At 43.0% G+C, this 20,527-nt stretch overlaps 1 protein-coding gene across 2 annotated transcripts in view; it reads right to left on the bottom strand.

The window, feature by feature from the left end:
• LOC147443109 (MLO-like protein 10) overlaps window positions 1-16,443 on the bottom strand; it is a 73,903-nt gene extending 57,460 nt beyond the window's left edge. The window contains exons 1-3 of one of the 2 annotated variants that reach the window (XM_086529035.1): window positions 16,178-16,443; window positions 16,037-16,094; window positions 15,610-15,758 (exon numbers count right to left, since the gene is read on the bottom strand). In XM_086529035.1, the coding sequence (XP_086385161.1) occupies window positions 15,610-15,758; window positions 16,037-16,094; window positions 16,178-16,303 (333 nt within the window). In that variant the 5' untranslated portion in view covers window positions 16,304-16,443. The remainder of the gene's footprint in view (window positions 1-15,609; window positions 15,759-16,036; window positions 16,095-16,177) is intronic. The other variant, XM_086529034.1, reaches the window with a different exon arrangement.
• Between the last annotated feature and the right edge of the window lie 4,084 nt (window positions 16,444-20,527).

Raw genomic sequence — 20,527 nt, 5'->3', positions numbered from 1 at the left:
ACGCTGCAAGAGATTTTGAGGATCGATTACAGAGGATTTTTTGTCGACTTGTTCGACGTGCAATGGTTCAAGATAATCATGGAGGGTCGCAACGCTACTGTGCGTAGAGGAGAGTCTGGTTTTCTTGAGGTGGATTCTACTAAGAAATGGACTGACCTAAGAGACACTTTCGTACTACCCGAGCATTGTGAACAAGTAAGTATGTAAATAGTTAACATCCCCCTTTTACAAGTTATGTGCTTGAAAGCTCTCATGTAAGTTATGTGGCTCTGGCAGGTAATATTTCATCCTACAAAGTCTACATCAAACTGGTGGTACGTCATAGAGGTAGCCCCTCGTAGTGCAAGGACGTATGAAGGCTACCATGTGCCAATCACAATGGCATCAATGGAGGAGATCAGAGAAGATGCTCAATCAGAAGCCGCTGCGGTGGTGCCAGACGAGCATCAAGATGCTACTCCTCTATATGGGGTGCATGCAGAGGAGCTACAAAATGAAACAGAGGATATGTGTTTAAACGGAGAGCTCTATATAGATATAGGAAGTTATGCTGAGTTATGCGAGGATGAGAGAGAGATCTCTTAAAGCCACAAATATTGTATTTGAACAATTTTGCTCCGTGTTGTAAAAGCTCTGGCTCTCTAAGTACCTTCCATGGTGTATAACGCTCTTTTCTACTCGCGCTCACATCTTTTGATTGAAAATTTTGAGTTTTTGACTTGCCTCTTCTATCACTCAATTCATTGCGTCATTGTATTTATATGCGTCATTACGTCATTGTATTTAATGGTCTTTGTGTCATTGTCTACTCTATTCATTCAATATTAAGTTTAAATATTCATGTGTTTAATGCAGGTATGGATGATGAGGAGTTTCTTTCTTCTTTGTCACCGCAGCAGAGACAGTGGTACGTGGAGCGTCATCGCTCTGGCGCATCATCGCGCGTTCCTACTCCATCCGCATCTCCCTCTCTTTCGGAGCATTCGGCGCGCTCCGAAGCTTCGGTGTCGACGAGACGAGCTTCACACTCGTCTAGACACCGGCGCTCTAGTGGTGGCGGTGGCGGTTGTTGTGGGGATTCCGCCACCGATGCCTCCACACCGCCTCGTGTTTGACGAGGCTCTTTACCCTCCCCTTCTTTGCCCGCCCCCACACCAGCCACAGCATCGCCATCTACGCCAGGTTTTGCACAGCTGACTGTTCCTAGAAGCTACACACCTCTACCTACTCCGCCAGGAGCCACCCCACTCGACACTCCTCGCTTCGGGGTCCAGACGCCGGTGGAGACACCTGACGTCCGTACCCCCATCGACACGTCGCTAGAGACCCCTGCCGGGACACCCAGGTTCACGCATCACCGGCCAGAGGGCTTGTCTTACTCCATCGACTTCAGCGGCGGCATCATCATGGATGATGACGGCAAGAAGGTGATCTCGCGCATGCGTGGTCTTTGCTCTCAGCTGTTTAGACACTACATACTAAACAAATGGAGTGAAGTACCAAGTGATTTAAAAAACAGAGTCATCAGCATACTTCATGATGAGTTTCCCGTTCCAACACGGGATCAGCGCTTCAATGAAGACCTGATGAAGATTCGAATGCGCGAATACTGCAAACACAAGCGTTCCGAAGTGCAAAAAGCAATCAAGAATGGGTGGAACAGGCCAGATTGGCTGGCCAAAGAAGATTGGAAGAATGCGAAGAAAGCAGCGCGCGAGAATCCCGACAAGTGGAAGCAACAAAAGGATGCAGCCAGAGCGCGAGCAGAGGCAGGGAGCTCGCACCACTTGGGGAGCGGTGGATGGGCATCATTTGAGGCCGATTTTGTAAGTGTTTTCACATTGCTCTTTATGCATGTTCGATAGTTTAGGGTTTATGAGCTTTTTAGTTCTAACATAATGAAATCTTTGTATGTTTTGACAGTGGTCGATGACAGGACGTGATCCCACACCGTACGAGCGCGAGTACGCAGGCAGGAAGGGCTTAAACGCCCTGATGGACATTCTCAGTTCTCGCAGCGGCATGGTTAGTATTAGGGTTTACTCTTTTTTATTTTTTGTATTGTTTTATAAATGTAGTTATATGTTTATACTTACTGAAAACTGTCTTATTGTCTTTTTTTGCAGAATCCGACAGATACGCCGCTTGGACGCGATGAGACGTCTGATTAAACGACGTCAGTTTAGCCGTAGCTAGATAGCATTAGTTTAGGGTTTCTCATAGCTTATGTATCATGAGACGGATTTTATACGTCTTTTTGAACCATGTATATTATTACATTTGTCACCGCAATTCCTTTTGCCAATCAATTCTTTATGCCTATGATGTTGTACAATTGTCATTATTACATTTGCCAATCAATTCAGTTTGTCTATGATGTGTACAATTGTCAATTTTGCAAACAATGCGTCTTGTGGGTGACTATTTTGGGTCTATTATTTACCTTTGCACTTTTTTTAAAAAGTGAATCAAGTACAATATGGTTGATGGGTTGAATGCTCTGCCACCAAAAAAAAATTCTCTCGGGCGTCGCTATAACCATCGCTATTTATGGCTCTGTAGCGTCGCTATGAGCGTCGCTATAGTCTTCAGTGTAAACGTCGCTATTACCGTCGCTATGAGCGTCTCTATATTGCGACGCTTATAGCGACGCATATAGCGACGCATATAGGGACGCTCTTGTAGCGACGCTCGTAGCGACGGTTTTAGCGACGCCGGGGGTTATAAAAACCCAGTGTATTTCCATCGCTAACAGCGTCACAAGAGCACACAACCTCTTGTAGTGAGCCCTACATTTCTTAGCTTACAACTTTCTGTTTCTCGATCTATCTATCTCTATTTCTCTCTCTCACCCTAGTTTAACATTTGTCTCCTAGACCAATTTTGGTATCCTATAAACGTTAAAATATTCTCTTTCTTTCTCTCTCTCTCTCTCTCTATTGATTTCTTACCTACTCTCTCTCTCATTCTCACTCACTCGTGCACCCTAGTTTAACATTTGTCTCATAAGCCTATTTTGATATCCTATAGATGTTAAAATATTCTCTTTGTTTCTCTCTCTCCCTCTATATTCTCTCTCTATTGATTTCTTACCTACTCTCTCTCTCTCTCTCTCTTTCTCTCTCTCTCTCTATCTATCTATTTCCTCCTCCTCTCTTCCACACACTCTCCCCATTTCCTTCTTCTCTCTCTAGCTTCATATTTCCTCTCTCTCTCTCTCTCTCTCTCTCTCTCTCTCTCTCTCTCTCTCTCTCTCTATATATATATATATATATATATATATATATATATATGTTTCCAATTCTCTCCCTACTTTTTACACTCTTTCTATTTCTCTGTCTCTCTATTTCCTCTCAAGTGTGGTAATCGGCCCAAGCATGTAGCTTCCAATCATGATGTGAATCATTTGTACCTATGTCTAGACTTCAAACGAGCACTTATATATGCTGATATGGTGGACCAAATGTTAAGCATGATAGAGCATCAAGAGAACCCAACATTAGAATGCAAGTGGAAACTTTTCAAAGAAGTAATTTTCTCTTGTGCGAAGGAACGCTTTTCGGTGAAACACATGTCTTGCAAAAGGTCTAAGAAGAGTAGCACCAAGAAGAAATGGTTTGACATGGAATGTAGTCAAGCCCGAAAACACTTGCTAAGATTGGATGCAATCAAAGACAAGGAAGTTTACTTGGAATGTTCACACACATACAAAGCACTTGTTCAAAAGAAGAGGAGAAGGTGGAAAGTCGAAAAACAACTTCTTTTAGCACAAGAGAAAGCACATGCATGTGGCAAGTTTTGGCAAAATCTAAAAGGCAAGCGCGTTGAGAGCTTTGGTGACTTGACTCTTGAGGATATGTATATGCATTGTAAGAATCTCTATGAGCAACCCAATGTTGATAAGATGGAGTGTTGTAGCTCCCTTCCGTTTATGTCTCCCTTCTTTACCATTGAAGATGTATGCCGCGCGCTTGAGAAACTTGCTACTCGTAAGGCAGGTGACCTTCAAGGTGTCAAGGCTGAAATGATTAAATGGACAAGCAAGAAAACACGATATTGGATATGCGATATGTTTAACCTTGCACTTCAGTATGGCATGCCTCAAGATTGGAGTGCAAATTGGATCAAACCTTTGCACAAAGGAGGAGATGTAAACAATGTGAACAAGTATCGCACTATAATGGTTGGTTCTTTAATGGCAAAGTTATTTGGATGTATCATGGAGATGAAGATAAGTGAATGGGCTGAAAAGAATGGCAAACGTGCACTTGGCCAAGCAGATTTTCGAAAGCATCATAGCACTATTGATCACCTTGTCACTCTTCGAGTTCTTATGGAAGCGTCTCGATTGAAAGGAAAAAAGTTGTATTGTTGCTTTGTGGATTTCAAGAAAGCTTTTGACATGGTACCGCGAGGAAATCTTTGGAGACGTATGCAAAGCCTTCAAGTGCCGAGAGAATTTATGCATGCAGTCTTTCGCATCTACCAAAAAGTGATATGTCGATTACGTATGGGAGATGGAATTTCAGAATTTTTTGCAAGCACTATTGGTGTCAAACAAGGATGCCCACTTTCCCCAACCGGCCTCTTTGGGCTACTCATTGATGAATTGGAATGCATGGTTCTTGACTTTATGCAGCAAGAAGGCATAGAAGAGGTTAAGATTGGAAATGCAGTGATCATGCTTTTGCTTTATGCCGATGATGTAGTGCTCTTGACACATACCTTAGAAGATGCACAAAAGCTTATGAGTGTCTTGGAACGCTTTTGCCTACGTAGCGGGCTGATCGTGAATGGATCCAAAACCAAGGTTATGCTTGTAAAGACCCTCAATGATGAAAATCCATGCATTGTATATAACAATGAGAAACTTGAAGTGGTAGATCACTTCAAGTACCTTGGCCTTGAGGTTCCATCCAATCATAAATGGAAGGATTGTGCAATGCGTCGCTTGGAAGCCGGAAAGAGGGCCTATTATGCATTTGAGAACATGTGCAATGCAGGAGAGATCAAGTGTTGGGCTCTCAAAAAGTACCTCTTTGACACATTGGTGACACCGGTGCTTCTTTATGGAGTGGAGGTGTGGGGTGGAAGCATCGGGAAGTCTACTTGGAAAGAGTTTGAGAATGTCCAAAAGCGTTTTCTCACCAACTTTCTCCAAGTCAAGACACAAACACCTTACATGCTCTTACTTCTTGAGTCCGGATTACTTCCCATTGAGGTCTTGGGCATGCAAAGGGTTGTGGAGTACATGCGTAAGACACAACGTAGCCCTTTGCATCGACTTCCTAGAATCGCATATGAAGCAAGTCAAATGGTTCAAAAGACATGCAAGAGCAAAATACTAAGTTCGGGGTGGATGCTTGATATCAAGAAATGGTTTGGAAGATGGGATGCATGTCACTTGGTCAAGGATGCATCGATCGACTCCCAAGTTAATGAGGCCTTCTTACAACGCCAATGTATCACGGCTTGGGAGAAATCCGGAGGTTCTCGCTTCAGCCATTACACCACACACATTGCCCCAAACTACAAATCTCTCTTCTTCTCGGAACGAGGTAACCGAACCCATTCCTACATCCTTGAGCCCATCCCGTTGAGTGCGATCCGCACCATTGCCTCCATTCGTCTTAGCTCCCATTCTCTACGCTGCGAGACAGGACGTTGGGGCACTGGCGAGGAGTGTCATCGACTTTGCACCTTATGCCCTCGTCAAGTGCGAGAGAGTGAGTACCACACACTACTTGAGTGCTCAGCTTTTGACCACTTTAGGTCCTCCTTTCCCCATATATTCAGCCATGATCTCTCCCTACATACCTTCCTCTCCCAACCACGATGTGGACTCTCTATTGCGACGCTCATTTCAGCCATTTTTGAGCATCGAGAGTCACTTATGAACTCCACTCACACCACGTGACATGTTCATTTGGTCCCATAGGTCATATTTGACCTCCCAGGACGATAATAGAACTATCTATCTATCTCTCTCTCTCTCTCTCTCTCTCTCTCTCTCTCTCTCTCTCTCAAAGTCGAGAATAAAGTATTTGACATCCCTTTAGTGAAGATCCCTGCATTGTACAACTACAACAAATGGGGTTTACTCCTACTCGCGACCCGATAGCTAACAATAAAATTGATGTTGATGACTCTCGTGAGTCCTCTCTTAAAATCTCTCTCTCTCTCTCTCTCTCTCTCTCTCTCTCACACACACACACACACACACACACACACACACACGTGCACGCACACAGATCAGCTGGATTTTTTCAAGTTTCTACTCCTTTTTCCCTTTTCCCTTGCCTTCGAGGCTTCAACCGGTATTAAGGCTGGGTTCAGACTGAACCGGCGGAAGAAACAAGCTTTCCAAAATCTTCCGCCGCCTATTGTGAACAGTGTGGAGGAGGAAAAGTGAAAAAGTGAAGGGGGCTGAGAGAGGCCATCAACTCTTCCGAGGGGGGGGGGGGGGGGGGGGGGGGGTCGGAAGAAAAATGGAGGGCCCGACGGAAGAGTGCCTCAAACTCCAACCACTTAAATTTCGCTATGGAGGATCGAGGCCCCTTTCCATTTTTCTTCCGCCGCCTAGTCTGAACCCACCCTAAGCTGAGACACATTTTTCCCAAACACTGTCACATTGTGTGTGTGTGTGTGTGTGTGTGTGTGTGTGTGTGTGTGTGTGTGTGTGTGTGTGTGTGTGTGTGTGTGTGAGAGAGAGAGAGAGAGAGAGAGAGAGAGAGAGAGAGAAAGAGAGAAGGCCGTGTGCTCGCCTTGAAGGGAAGATCGAGCCGTATAGTACTAATTGATAACGCTGCACGATTGTCTCCCAGCTTCTCTCTCCTCTGCTCCCACTTCTCTCTCTCTCTCTCTCTCTCTCATCATGCTTGTGAGAAATCACATCTTGATCGTGATAATCACGATGCTTGTCATTGTCATCCAAATCATCATGCTCATTATTATCATTCAAATCATCATTGATCATCATGCAAATCATGTGTGTCATGCTTCGGAGAAGAAGAGACTAACAGAGTCTCCTTCTCCTGAATCCGTTCAATCTTTACCTGCACATTAGCAATAAGAGAGGGAGAATGAACAACTTGCTCTCCACGAATGACAATGGGAGAGTCACTTTTGGCATTGAAAGTGAACGTATTTTCCACCCAATCAATGAGAGAGTTATGCTCATGAAACCATCGAATGCCCAAAATCATATCACATCCTGAGAGAGGAGAGACAAAAAAATTTCTAAGGAAAGCAGGTTGTTGAACTGTAAACAACACATCAAGGCACTCTTTCGTGATGAGAGAGTCCATACTGGGAGCAAAGCTAGAGACCTCGAGAGGAGATTTTTTACTAACCGCTAGGCGGCGGGCTCTCTCAACAAGAGAGGGACTAATCACATCATGCATACTGCCTGGGTCAAACAATATGACAAAACACTGCCCCGTCATATGACCATAACATTTAATGAGAGACTCATCAATGGGAGGGTCAGGAGAAACTTGGGGCACACTCGTATTGTCATTGATTGCATTGACAGAGGAAGTGGATTCTGTGGATTGTTTAGATTCATTAGAGTCAAGCTTAGGACATGTTCTTTTTATGTGACCCTTAATGTGACAATGAAAACAACGACCTTCCTTAGAATAAGTGCTTTGCTCTTCCGACGTGATGTATCCTCCTAAAATTCCTTATGCTACCTTTTCATCTAGAGTGAGCTTAGGTTTAGCAATTGTGTTAGCCTTACCCTTAGGTTCATTAGAAGAGTTCTTTTCTGAGAGACTGTTGGAATATTGGTTAGAAGAGTTACCATTCTTACCGTTCTTACCACTCTGAGGGTTCTGAGAAGTCTGGGAGGTGCTTGTCGATGTCTTGTTTTCCTTAGGCTTTCCCTTGTTGTGCTTCATCTCCTGTGCGAGAGCAATCGCTACTCCCTTGTTGAGATCGATTGGATCGAATACTTCGACATCAAACTTGATATATTCGTCTAACCCAAAAAGGAATGCCTCTTTGCGTTCATCATCCGACTTGTGTAATTGGGTACTAAAGTGCGCGAGCGGGAGCGTGTGTGAGTGTGTGCAGCAATGGAGAAGAGAGGAGACCTTGTGTTTGTAGGGACTAAAACTCTCTCTACATGTGAGCCCCCTTATTCTATTATGTACATAATGAATAAGTATAGTGGATGGGCACCTGGCCTAACTGGCCACATGGGGCTTTACCCCAACAACCTCCCACGTAAAGGCCAATGTGTCCGTGAGAGAGAAAAGAAAACCGTACAAAAACTGTACAAGGCCATCACAAGTATGACCTCAGCCAGCGCCCATTGGCTCACTGAATCTGTGTGCATCCAGCTCTAATCGTAGAGAAAGTATAGAGTGATCGATCACCATACTCCTCACCAAAGCCGCACACAACCTGCAGGTATCTCACCATACGTTGCAAAGTACCCCTATGCTCAAGGCCAACATCAGTCACTGCACGAGTAATTGCTCCCATTGCAAATGCACCTACTGCAAATGCAATCTTGGGTCTCGAGATCAGTATCTCGTACATGACACTCCCAAATGATGATGCAATCCTAGCAATATCTGCTAATTTGACCATCTCAGTCAAATCTAGCTCAGGACTCCACTCATGAAAATCACCCTGACACTCGAACTCCGATCCTTGGAATCCATCCTCGTGTCCATCACATGTCACATGAGCACCAAGAGCATCTGTCTGTCCTGAACCCTGTGTAGCAAGAGCAATGCCTAGCTCTAACTCACACGCTTTAGCCTCTGGCCTAAACATAACCATGAATGATTGAATCATGGTTGAATCCTCAGCACTCAAGCTATCCATATCTATCATCGTATCCACAAATGACATGCCCTGCTGCACAACTGTCTGCACAGCTGGCTCAACATGCTCACAAACTGGAGCATCATACAACCTATCTGCAAAGGAGACATGCCTCGTCTCTCTGCATGGATGTGTACTCACAAAGAGTGTGCCGTCTCGTACGTAATGTACTCGCATCGCATGAATCATGCCAACACTAGCACCTCTCGCTATGACTAGTTGTCCATGATGCAATCTGAAACTGTGCTCATGCAACACTACTTGGCATCCATTGTCTCGTAACTAACTCACAGAGATCAAGCTCTGCGTCAAACCTGACACATGGCGTACATCTTGCAACATGTATGATGCACCACTCGGCAACAATAGTTTGACATCTCCTGCACCAACTATGTCATGCAATGAACTATCAACTAGACATGCAAACACACAAAATCTCTATGTCAGTGAGATCGTCCTTTGACTGTAGGCATCTCTCTAGACTCATTTGTGCCAAAAGCATTGCACAATCTTTGCCATAATTCTCTAGTTATACATGCATCCAAACCAATGTGATAGACAGACTCACCAAGGTGTAACATGATCGTCAAACGTGCAAGCTCATCCAAGTCCTCCCACTCATCGTCAGTCATAGACTTCGGCCTAGCATCCATGCCCTATAGTGGCAACACTTGGCCCAACTGAGTCAATGCAGCATGCATACCTGCTTTCCAATGCTCAAAGTTTGAACCATTAAACTTTGTATGGAAAAGCACAAATCCTGACAATGATGTACATGCCAAATCCATGGCAATAACTTGTGACAAGACCAAGCACAAGTCGATCAATTGACAATAGTCAAAGCCTGGCTAACTCATACACCAAGTACTGTCAAAATACAACATAAGCTGGCATAAGCTGTCTAAGAGAAATGTCAATAAATATGGCGATCAATGTAACGAACAAGTGAGCAAAACTGCTCAAATGATGCCAAAACACCTGCTCTAATCCAAGAGCACTATGTGAGAATCGATGAAACTAGCATCAACAATCTCCAACCTGAAGAGATTACCACATATATGTCAAATGATGTAATCCGGTGAGCAAACACTCTCCCAGTGCGATGCCAAAACACTATGGCAAAGCAACCACTAAGTGCTAAATGCAATCAAAACACGATTGCACACCATGCGCATAAACAAATAAACTTGTAAAAAAAATCCGGCAGACAATATTTGGCTATCAAACCATAATAACTATACATGCCATAAACATGCTCAAAACCATGAGCAAATCATGCGCAAAATCCGCACTCAAGCATACATGAGTTGTCCCAAAGTCTCAACTCCTTGAGCATCAAACCACATAAGGTATACATCGTATCCTTTCACTTGTGAGCAAACTTGCAGCCATTACCACTCTCACATACGAGAGCAAACCATGTGTGGAATCCGTGACACATAATAAACAGCTGCCTGCTGTGCAGAACATTCAGAGGTCAAGATCAGCCCAAATGGACATCACCATTGCGTTTGGAACGTGCCAAAACCCTAGGTTACACCCTAACCTTGCATAAATCCATTCCATATGCAAAAGTTATGCAAAAAACACTGTTTTGGAGCCTGAAAAATGACCTGCGGAAATGAAAATCTGCATTCTTCTTGCAAGTATGACTGCAAAAAAAAGCATACACAATTGCAATACACCCTTCTCTCAAGCTTAGGAATGTCCCTCAAGCTTCTTTGAGCACAGATCTGGTGATTGCTCACCGATCTCAAGCTTCCACCAAAAGCGAGCTCACCATAGCCGAAAGCTCACTTCTCTGCAGCACTCCATCTGTCGCGAAGCCAAAGCTCTGATACCAGTTGAAGTGCGCGAGCGGGAGAGTGTGTGAGTGTGTGCCACGATGGAGAAGAGAGGAGAAGAGGAGACCTTGTGTTTGCAGGGGCTAAAACTCACTCTCTACATATGAGCCCCCTTATTCTATTATGTACATAATGAATAAGTATAGTGGGCGGGCACCTAGCCTAACTGGCCACATGGGGCTTTACCTCAACAACCTCCCACGTAAAGGCCAATGTGGTCGTGAGAGAGAAAAGAAAACCGTACAAAACCTGTACAAGGCCATCACAAGTATGACCTCAGTCAACGCCCACTGGCTCATTGAATCTGTGTGCATCCATCTCTAATCGTAGAGAAAGTATAGAGTGATCGACACATGCATCCAAACCAATGCGATAGACAGACTCACCAAGGTGTAACATGATCGTTGAATACACAAGCTCATCCAAGTCCTCTTACTCATCGTCAGTCGTCATAGACTCCGGCCTAGCATCCATACCCTATAGTGGCAACACTTGACCCAACTGAGTCAATGCAGCATGCATACCTGCTTTCCAATGCTCAAAGTTTGTACCATCAAAATTTGTATGGAAAAGCACAAATCTTGACAATGATGTACATGCCAAATCCATGGCGTGTGTGAGTGTGTGCAGTGATGGAGAAGAGAGGAGAAGAGGAGACCTTGTGTTTGCAAGGGCTAAAACTCACTCTCTACATGTGAGCCCCCTTATTCTATTATGTATATAATGAATAAGTATAGTGGACGGGCACCAGGCCTAACCGGCCACATGGGGCTCTATCCCAACAGGTACCTAGTTGCAAAACACGATTAGAGAAAGACATCAATGGTATACCATTTTTCTTGAGAGCGCACCAATCGTCCTTCAATTGTGCGAGGTACTGAGGTGGCATAAACCGTGCCTTGAGGTTGTCTTGGAAATCAACCCAATTGAAAGAAAGGGGCGTAAATTCGTCGGCTTCCTCTAGGTGCGCGGCCAACTGTGCCTCTTGCCATGCGTAGTACCAATTGATGGCATCACCGGCAAGGTACATAGCTGTCATCAAAACCTTGCTATTTTCTGTGTTCTTAGTTGTCACAAAATAAGCATTGAATTGATGCAACCAAGAATGAATAACCGTAGTATCCATCATACCATCATACTTACTGAACCGGATCTTCTCTATGACTGGGTTGTTGGAGTCCGAATCATGGCTTGCGCCACTTGAGGAACTATCAACATCTTTTGTTGGTTCGGACTTCAAAGCAAGAACTTGTCGAACCAATTCTTGAGTGCGGAGGTCCTCTGAACCTCACGATCGGCCTTCAAGGCCGCTCGTCTTGCTTCGGCTTCCTCCTTTTTTGTGCTTTTCTTTCTTTTCGTGCATCACGCTCGTGTTCCAAAGCAATGCAAGTCGCTTCTTGTTGTTCTTCTTTTCTTTCAAGTTTTTCCATCGCAACGCAATTCGTTTCTTGTTGTTGTGCCGTCATCTCCAACATCGACTTGACCATCGCCTCCATAGGATTTGGTACAACTCGTGGCGTAGATGGGGAGGGTCTGAAAAACCTCCTGGTGGGAAAAATTCTTCGTCGCCTCTCTCATGCTCATCACCTCCAAGCAAAGTATTCATTCCGCTTCAAGTGATGACCATACACTGTGATCTTGGGTTCTTAAGTTCACGAGGAACTTGAGTTCTTGTGGGTCTTGGGTTCTTGAGGGTCTTGAGTTCTTGAGGTTCTTCTTTCGCTTGCAGTCTGTGTTTGAGAATGATCTTCTCTTCACCCGAGTTATGCTCTTTTCCACGGGTGCACCTCTTGGCGGCCTTGCGCTCACACCAAGGTTGCTTTTTCCCACCTCACGTCGATTGGCCGGCCGCTAAGTGCACAGTTCGCTCTCCATGAGTCGCTTGACAAGCCCTTCTTTCCTGGGATTCCTGTCACTCTTCAAAAACACGATTAGGAATTGACATGCCCAAGTGAACTTGGGTTCGTGCGACCACAACAAGCAAAAAAATTCTTGTGGTTCTTTCCTTGAGTGATACAAAACTCTGCCAAAGCTCTAATACCAATGTAAGGCGCAACGGAATGAATGTTTGAACTTTGCTCAAGATGCATGCTCCGAACTATGATGAAGGTTCCTTTTGTTCTTATGGAAGGGAGAACCTTTCGTTCTTAATGAGTGAGTGCAATGAACACAATCAAAGTGAATGGACACTATGTGTGAAAGTGTATGAGACTAAGAGATAGAGAAGAGAATACGACACTAGAGACATTGTAAAACCCTCCTCCGTAGGACCCACTCTCATTGGCGAGAGTGGTCTACTATTGATTGCACAATCTGGTACAATTGTTGAGGCAATGACTCTACAATGGCTGGCTATGTCGATGTCGACGATGACGACGACGAACCTAGTATATGGCTGAAAACTGAGAATCCCGATGACTGCGGTATGGCTGTCCAAAAACTCCAATGAGGCTGAAATTTGATGATGCAAACAGGCAACCCTTGGTAGCATAAAAACGTTGTCTTGCTACTCATAAAAGCATTGATTTGCAGCTTTGAAAACGTTGAATTGCAGCCTTGAAAGTTCTCCAAAAAAACAATGATCTGGCTTGTCCAGAATGGCTAAATTCTTGAGACTTTAGTCGCTGATTTGCTGTTGTTGTGGGGATGCTGAAAACGCTAGGAAAAGAGGCGATAATGGCCTTTTGAGAAACGCTAACAGAGGGGGAGTCTATGGCGATGAGGTTGTTGATGAAAAACGCTAGGAGATGGGAGGTCGCTTGCTTGGAGGAAAAACGCCACAAGGGGAAGATCTTGTTTGAGAGAGAGGGGGGGAACCAGTTGCCTTTGGCATGTGTTCTCCTTGCTCTTCTGCCAAATAGTGCTAGCCTTGGTTTGCTTATATATTATCTTACCCAATTTGCCCTACTCTGTTCCCAACAAAAGTCACTTAAAATAATAAGTAAAAAATATCAAAAATAGGAAAAATAGGTTAAATACAATGGAAAATTCCTCTGAAGGATGGATTCTTATGGGAATTCTTATGATCATGCTGTGTGCAACCAGAGGATATGCATCTACACTAAGTGCCTGGGCATGCACGGTCTACAAACAGACTCACAAAAGTGCCAAAACACTTGCTAATCTAGACTGACTGGACTGATGAGTTAAACACATTGATGTGGGTGAATCTTCATTGGATTGTCTCTTGAAAGGTTTGAGATGTTATCTCCTCCGTTGTTCTACACGAAATGTCACTATTGATAGTTAGCTAGAGTTGCCTTATCATAGCTATCGAGGATAATCGCTTTCAATAATGAAACATCCAAGAATATACTTTATCGATGCATAGAGAATGTTTTGCACATGTTGCCACCTTGGGCGAAAGGTAAGGAAGGAGAGTGCCACGTCTTGCTTTTTCTAGTCATAAAAACACGAAGGTCAAATATTAATGTCGGATGACATGAAATATTTGACATAAAAGAAAAATATAGGCGTGACATTTTTGCAAAAGAGGAGGTTGGATAGGGCAGGTTCAATCTTGCTCCTTCCATCACCTATAACCAGCATTGTGTATTCATTATAGTTAGCATTGTGTATTCATTATAGTTGTGTAATTAAGATTATTCATTTAGCAGGAAAGTTGGTCTACTGGCATCTTAGCCAAGTATTCATGTGACCCTCTCCAAGGGGGTTTTGAGCTCCTCTCTTTTCACACTTAGCCATTAACCGCTCGTTGTCTTTGCCTTTTATCCTTTTGTGCTTTTAATCATACCTGTGTACTTGCAAAAAAGGGTGGTTCATTGAAGAGGTGTAAGGATTCCTCTCTTTGGAATTTCCCATTGCTCTCTCAATAGCGTACGTACAAGGATAGCGGCTTGTTATGCATTTTTACTTATATTATGTATCTATATTTATATCTGAGAAAGAAATACATATATATATATACACCTATTACTATAGTATATATTTCATATAAATATTGAGAGAAATATCATATTTATATTTTTGAGAGTGTGTGTGCGTGTTTCTTTTTTTTTTTTTGGTTGTTTTGGGGGGGGGGGGGGGGGGGGGGGGGGGGACGGCACATTTTTCCTAACTGCTTAAAATAAGGGCAAACTTGAAACTCTCTTGGACATTAGGTCAAAATTTGAAGCTTTTGACGGTGATTACACTAAACTTCATTAAATTACCTTATTTTCTAAATGGCAATCTCAAAATCTAACCGAGATTTTACAATTTTTGTCGGATAAAATAACATTGGACCCTTGGTTTTTTCTAACACGGCTTTTTTTTTTGGGGGGGGGGAGGGGGGGGGCGCAAGAAAAATATATTTATCCTGAGCGGTGAAAATAAGGGCAAACTTGAAATTATCTCTGACTTTATTTCAATTTGGATTGCACTAAAACTTGAGTAAATTACCCGGCTTTCTTAAAGTTCATCTCAAAAACTAACCGGGATTTTACAATTTCAACCATAGGAGCAATCCCAAGAGACGTCAAAGATAAGTTTTGAACTCAAGGCCTGTACTGAAGAGGGAATTTGGGAAGTTTAAACGTCATAGGAGGAATCCCAAGAGACCTCAAAGATATCGGACTAGTTTTGAAATGTGTGTGTGTGTGTGTGTGTGTTAGAGAGAGAGAGAGAGAGAGAGAGGACATAACTGAAGGTGAATTAGTAGCTGCTCTGTGTCATTCTAGGGGTGGGTAATCTTTAGAGCTCCATAAGTCCTTATTGGTAAAAAAAGAAAGAGCCCCGTGTAGGGGCATGAATTCTAATTAGACGCCCCTACTAGTAGTTACAAGGTGGGCAGGGCCTTGCTCCAAGGAATTGCCTGTCTATTTAATTTTATTGAAAAGGCAATTTAATGATGACAAAGGAAAGGGGAGATATAACAAGATTCAATATGGTAGGCTAAGCTTGCAGGCTAGGATGGTGAGTCCCTTACCTCGCTGCATTCCGAAGTTGTTGCAGCTGCATTCTCGTCTATCTTGCACAGCGGCATCGCTAAGGCCGCACTCGTGGGAACACATATTTTGGCCACACTACTTTGGCCCACGGTCAGGGCGATGGAGATGAATCCCACCAGCATCAACTCTGCACATAATTAGCCAGCTCAGCAAGGTCGAACATCCAGATGTGATTGCACCCACACACAAACACACACACGCACACTTAATGAGAAGAGGCTTCTTAAGTGAGTGCTGTGTGTGTGTGTGTGTGAGAGAGAGAGAGAAGAAGAAGAAGAAAATGTTTTGTATCACAGGTATAATAATAATGTAAAGAGGCAGAGACCAAGAGGGACATGGAACAGAAGAATTGTCTTTACATTTTATATATTATATTATATTATTAAACAATACGAGAGTACCCACCATCTTTGATCCTGTGAAATGCTGCTTGCAGGGATATCTGCTTGTATTTTACTAGGAGCTGCCCAAAACACGTCAATTATTAGTATAAGAGAAAGACGAGAGAGAGAGAGAGAGAGAGAGAGAGAGAGAGAGAGAGCTTACATGCTCGGCTAGCTCGATGGCTTTCTCAAAGAAAATGGAGATGGCAATAAACATGAAACAAGTTAGCGCAATGGCCCATGTGGCACTATTTAACAGACTGCCTTCGCCCTCTGCGGCCACAGCCATATTCTTCTGCGCTCACAGAGAGAGAGAGAGAGAGAGAGAGAGAGAGAGAGAGAGCTGTGTGTGAGAGAGATCTCCAAACACAGAGAGAGAGAGAGAGAGAGAGAGAGAGAGCGCTAGAGCGCTGTGTGTGAGACAGAGCTCCAAACCGGGCTGTCTAGGTTAATAAGTACTGCAAAGCGAACATTGTTTTCATTGAGGGTCCCCTTTATGGCATTGATGTTCAAAGCTCAAGTGAATTTTGTAGGCTCGTGTACATGCACGAGAGATGTTCACAATGGAGGAGGACACCTCCAAGATGCGTCCCACGAGTTTTGAACTCAAAGGAACTCAAAGCGCGTGTGATACAAAGGGTTTTCTAGTTCCTCTTCCTATTTGCACACCAATGTTCGGGAAAAATGTGTCTCAGCTTAATATCGTGTCGTTTTCAATTTCAAAAATGCCGGTTGAAGACAAGGTGAAAAGGAGAAACTCCGTCCCAATATAGAGAAAATAAATGGAAAAACCAAAAAATAACCCTAATTTTCTAAACTTTCCTCTTGGAAAATTCAAGAAAGGGAATTTTGTATGTTTAGTAAAATGAATTTTCCCGAACACTGTTGCACACGTACACACCCGCAAGAGAAGCGAAGTTTCAACATTGTAGAAACAATCCCAAGAGACTTCAAAGATTTAACCGCCAAGTCTTGAACTCAACACTTCTCACTCGAGAGAGAAGTTGTGGGATAACCAATCTACCACACATGTGATAGGTGTGTGTGTGTGTGTGTGTGTGTGTGTGTGTGTGTGTGTGTGTGTGTGTGTGTGAGAGAGAGAGAGAGAGAGAGAGAGAGAGAGAGAGAGAGAGAGAGCATGCAAATGTGGATGTGTCTTGTAGTTCTTTGGTACCCCTACTTGAAAAAAGCTTTTCTTATAATTTTCAGCTGAATAATTTAAAAAATTGGGATTTACAGAAAAGTCTAAGTCATTTTCAGAAATATATGGTTATAATGCCCTTAAGATAGAACCAAGATTTCTCATGTTCAGATTTCACTACAAATTGGGATATTTGGGTGCTATCAAGTAAGGGGAAGCCTCCACTACCCAAAATGTGGACGCCATTATGAGAATGGTGGGCGATTACTTTTATACATGCTTTACACATAGCCATTTGGTCGTTTTATGTAAATATAGTGAAGAGCACTTTGATTGGCTAGGCAATAGTGGAAACCAGGCTGCCAGATATGGATAGCATGAAGGGGCCGACCAAATGTGTAAGAGTTTTGGACTTGACGAGGCTACCATGTAAGACTTAGGTGGAGGACGGTGCATATGCAATGCATGAGCATCCAAATTTGACATGTGCAATTGTGATTGGTGCTTAGCTTGTTATTTGGCGGACAATGCATACGTCCAGTAAAGGCCATTGACCTCTTCAAACAATATCCTTTACTTCAAATTATTGGATGTACAAGTAGTAATCAAGCCAAGTTTGGAAGGCCAAGTTGTCCTTGGTGTTTGGTTTTATGGGTAGGGTAATATAGAGATGTAACAAAAAAAGGATTGTTTGATCGTAAATGTAACAATTACAATCTGATTTTATCATTAAAAAATATAGCTATAAAAAATTTCTGTTATGGTCATCTTGATATTTTTTTTGTTGGAAACAAAACTCCAATAGTATTTTACTGTATCTAGAGAAAATAAGTTGTCACGACAAGGCCAAACAAGCAAGACTAGTTGTAACAAAAACTTAGGCAAAGAGAAAACAAGATGGAAGAGGAGAGGGCTTTACAATATAGCCAATACTGGTTTACTTTTGTGCTACTTTAGATTGGCTCATAGGGTATTGATTAGCTAATTGTGTAATCTCATATATCAACGATACGAGAAGGTGTGGCTGCATGTTCCCAAAGAGCATGCAATGAGTGAGGTTTTAGGATCTATGGTTGAAATAAGGCATTGCAAATCACGGTCAACAACCTCGATTGTCGGATCAAGTTGGTAAACTAAGAGTGGACTATGGGTGAACTAGCTGCCTTAGTGGACCCCTAGTTCATCAACTTGATCCAATGATTGGGACTCCGCTGCTCCGAGCAACTAGTCTCAGTGTTAGAAAAAAACCGGGGTCTAGTGTATTTTAACCGGTTGAAATTATAAAATCCCGGTTAGATTTTGAGCTTGCCTTTAAGCAAACTGGCAAATTTACACAAGTTTTAGAGTAATTACCGGCAAAAGATTCAAATTTTGATCTAAAAACTGGGCGAATTTCAAGTTTCCCCTTGTTTTGATCGGTTAGGAAAAGTGTATTTTTCTAGCCCTGACTAGTCTCAACCATATGTTCCCCCATGAATGACCACACATGCAACATAGTGATGAGAGGTTTGGATTGGGATAAAGATAATTTCTTGTGGCTTGGAATAAAGCTAAGATGTTATTATGTCCCCAACCTTCCACACGATTTGGCATCCATGTACCCTCCTTGATGGAATTTTTTGTCGTATAGAGCTGTCCTTTTGTAGGAAAGGAGAATGATGTAGGAGGGTATAGTTGGGGATTACATTAAAATTTTTAAAAATATGCCCATCTAATGTAGAAAACATGGGCATTCTGCATAATTGGGAATGGAGAAGTAGTATATGAAATAGGGAACTCTTGTTGGAAATATTTTTAAAAATATGCCCATCTAATGTAGAAAACATGGGCATTCTGCATAATTGGGAATGGAGAAGTAGTATGTGAAATAGGGAACTCTTGTTGGAAATAGGGTTGCAAGGAAACACACACAGCTTGGAGAAGATGAAGAAGCTCAAGGTACACAACAAAGATTGTATTGCTTACTGCAAAATGAAAATATAAGTTATCCCTAGAATGATGGGCGTATATACAATGCATCGGGGGGGGGGGGGGACCTCCCAGTGAGGGGAAAAATGACCCAATAGTCCTAAGGGTGTTCACACATAGTGATGTATTTGTGTTCTCACACATCACTACCACATACATATGGTAACAAATCTCCCTAGGAGTGATGCGATGAACAAGAGCTGGCACATAGTGCATAGGGAAGTGACATGCACTGAGTGCATGATCAATCCACAAAGGGAAGCAAGACCAAAGCTTGGCGGAAAGCTTCGAACTTCTCATGAGGCAATGCCTTTGTGAACAAATCTGTAAGGCTGTCCTGTGTCGGCACATAAGCCAAGTTGATTTCCCCTGCTAAGTCTCTCTCTCACTACAAGAGGCTATTCATATTAGCGACGCTCACACAGCGACGCTCAGAAAAAAAATTCCCGGCGTCGCTATGAGCGTCGCAAATTTACAAAGAAATTTGCGACGCTCATAGCCACGCAGGCTGGGGAAAAAAATAACGGAGCAGGTAACGCTCTCCCTCACTCTCTCTCTCTCTCTCTCTCTCTCTCTCTCTCTCTTTCTTCTCCACACACACACACACACACACACACACACACACACGAGGAGAGGAAGGAGAGCCAGGTATGCTCCTTCCCTCTCCTCATTCTCATGTTCCCTTCCCCTCTTTCTCTCTCCCTCTCTCTCTCTCTCACACACACACATACACACACACACATAGTGTTTTTGAGAGAGAGAGAGAGAGAGAGAGAGAGACAGAGAGAGAGAGAGAGAGAGAGAGAGAGTACAAACAAAAACAAAAACGCACACACACATACATAAACAAAGAATGCACACACACATTGAGAGAGAAAAAGAGAGAGAGAGCATGCATAAACAAAAAACGCACGCATTGAGAGAGGAAAAGAGAGAGAGAACATGCATAAACAAAAAACGCACACATTGAAAGAGGAAAAGAGAGAGAAAACATGCATACGATCCAAAAAAACGCACACACATTGAGAGAGAAAGAGAGAGAAACTAATTTAACGTCGTAGGAAACTAATTAAAATTAAAAGACCTAAAGATCTAGCCGACGAGGAGTTGAACTCAAGACCTATTATTCAAGAGGGAAATGGCATAATCAATCTATCATACTTGGCATGGGTGATAGAAAGGTTATACCATTTATCTCTTTTTATTGGCACACACATCCACACACGCGCACACACACAAGAAGAAGAGAGTTATAACGTCGTAGGAAACTATCTTAAAAGACGTTAAAGATTAGGTTATATGTAGACTTACATTAAATTAGATTTAGGTTTATTTTTAACTAGATTTACGTTTATTTAAGCTAGATTTAGATTTACGTTATATTAGATTAGATTTAGGTCTCCA

This window comes from Adiantum capillus-veneris, chromosome 14 (genome assembly GCF_014529385.1).
Source record: "Adiantum capillus-veneris isolate H3 chromosome 14, ASM1452938v2, whole genome shotgun sequence".
In the NCBI taxonomy this organism is placed as follows: Eukaryota; Viridiplantae; Streptophyta; class Polypodiopsida; order Polypodiales; family Pteridaceae; genus Adiantum; species Adiantum capillus-veneris.
The sequence above is the reverse complement of the archived record's forward strand: the minus strand, read 5'-3'. Positions and strand labels throughout refer to the sequence as shown.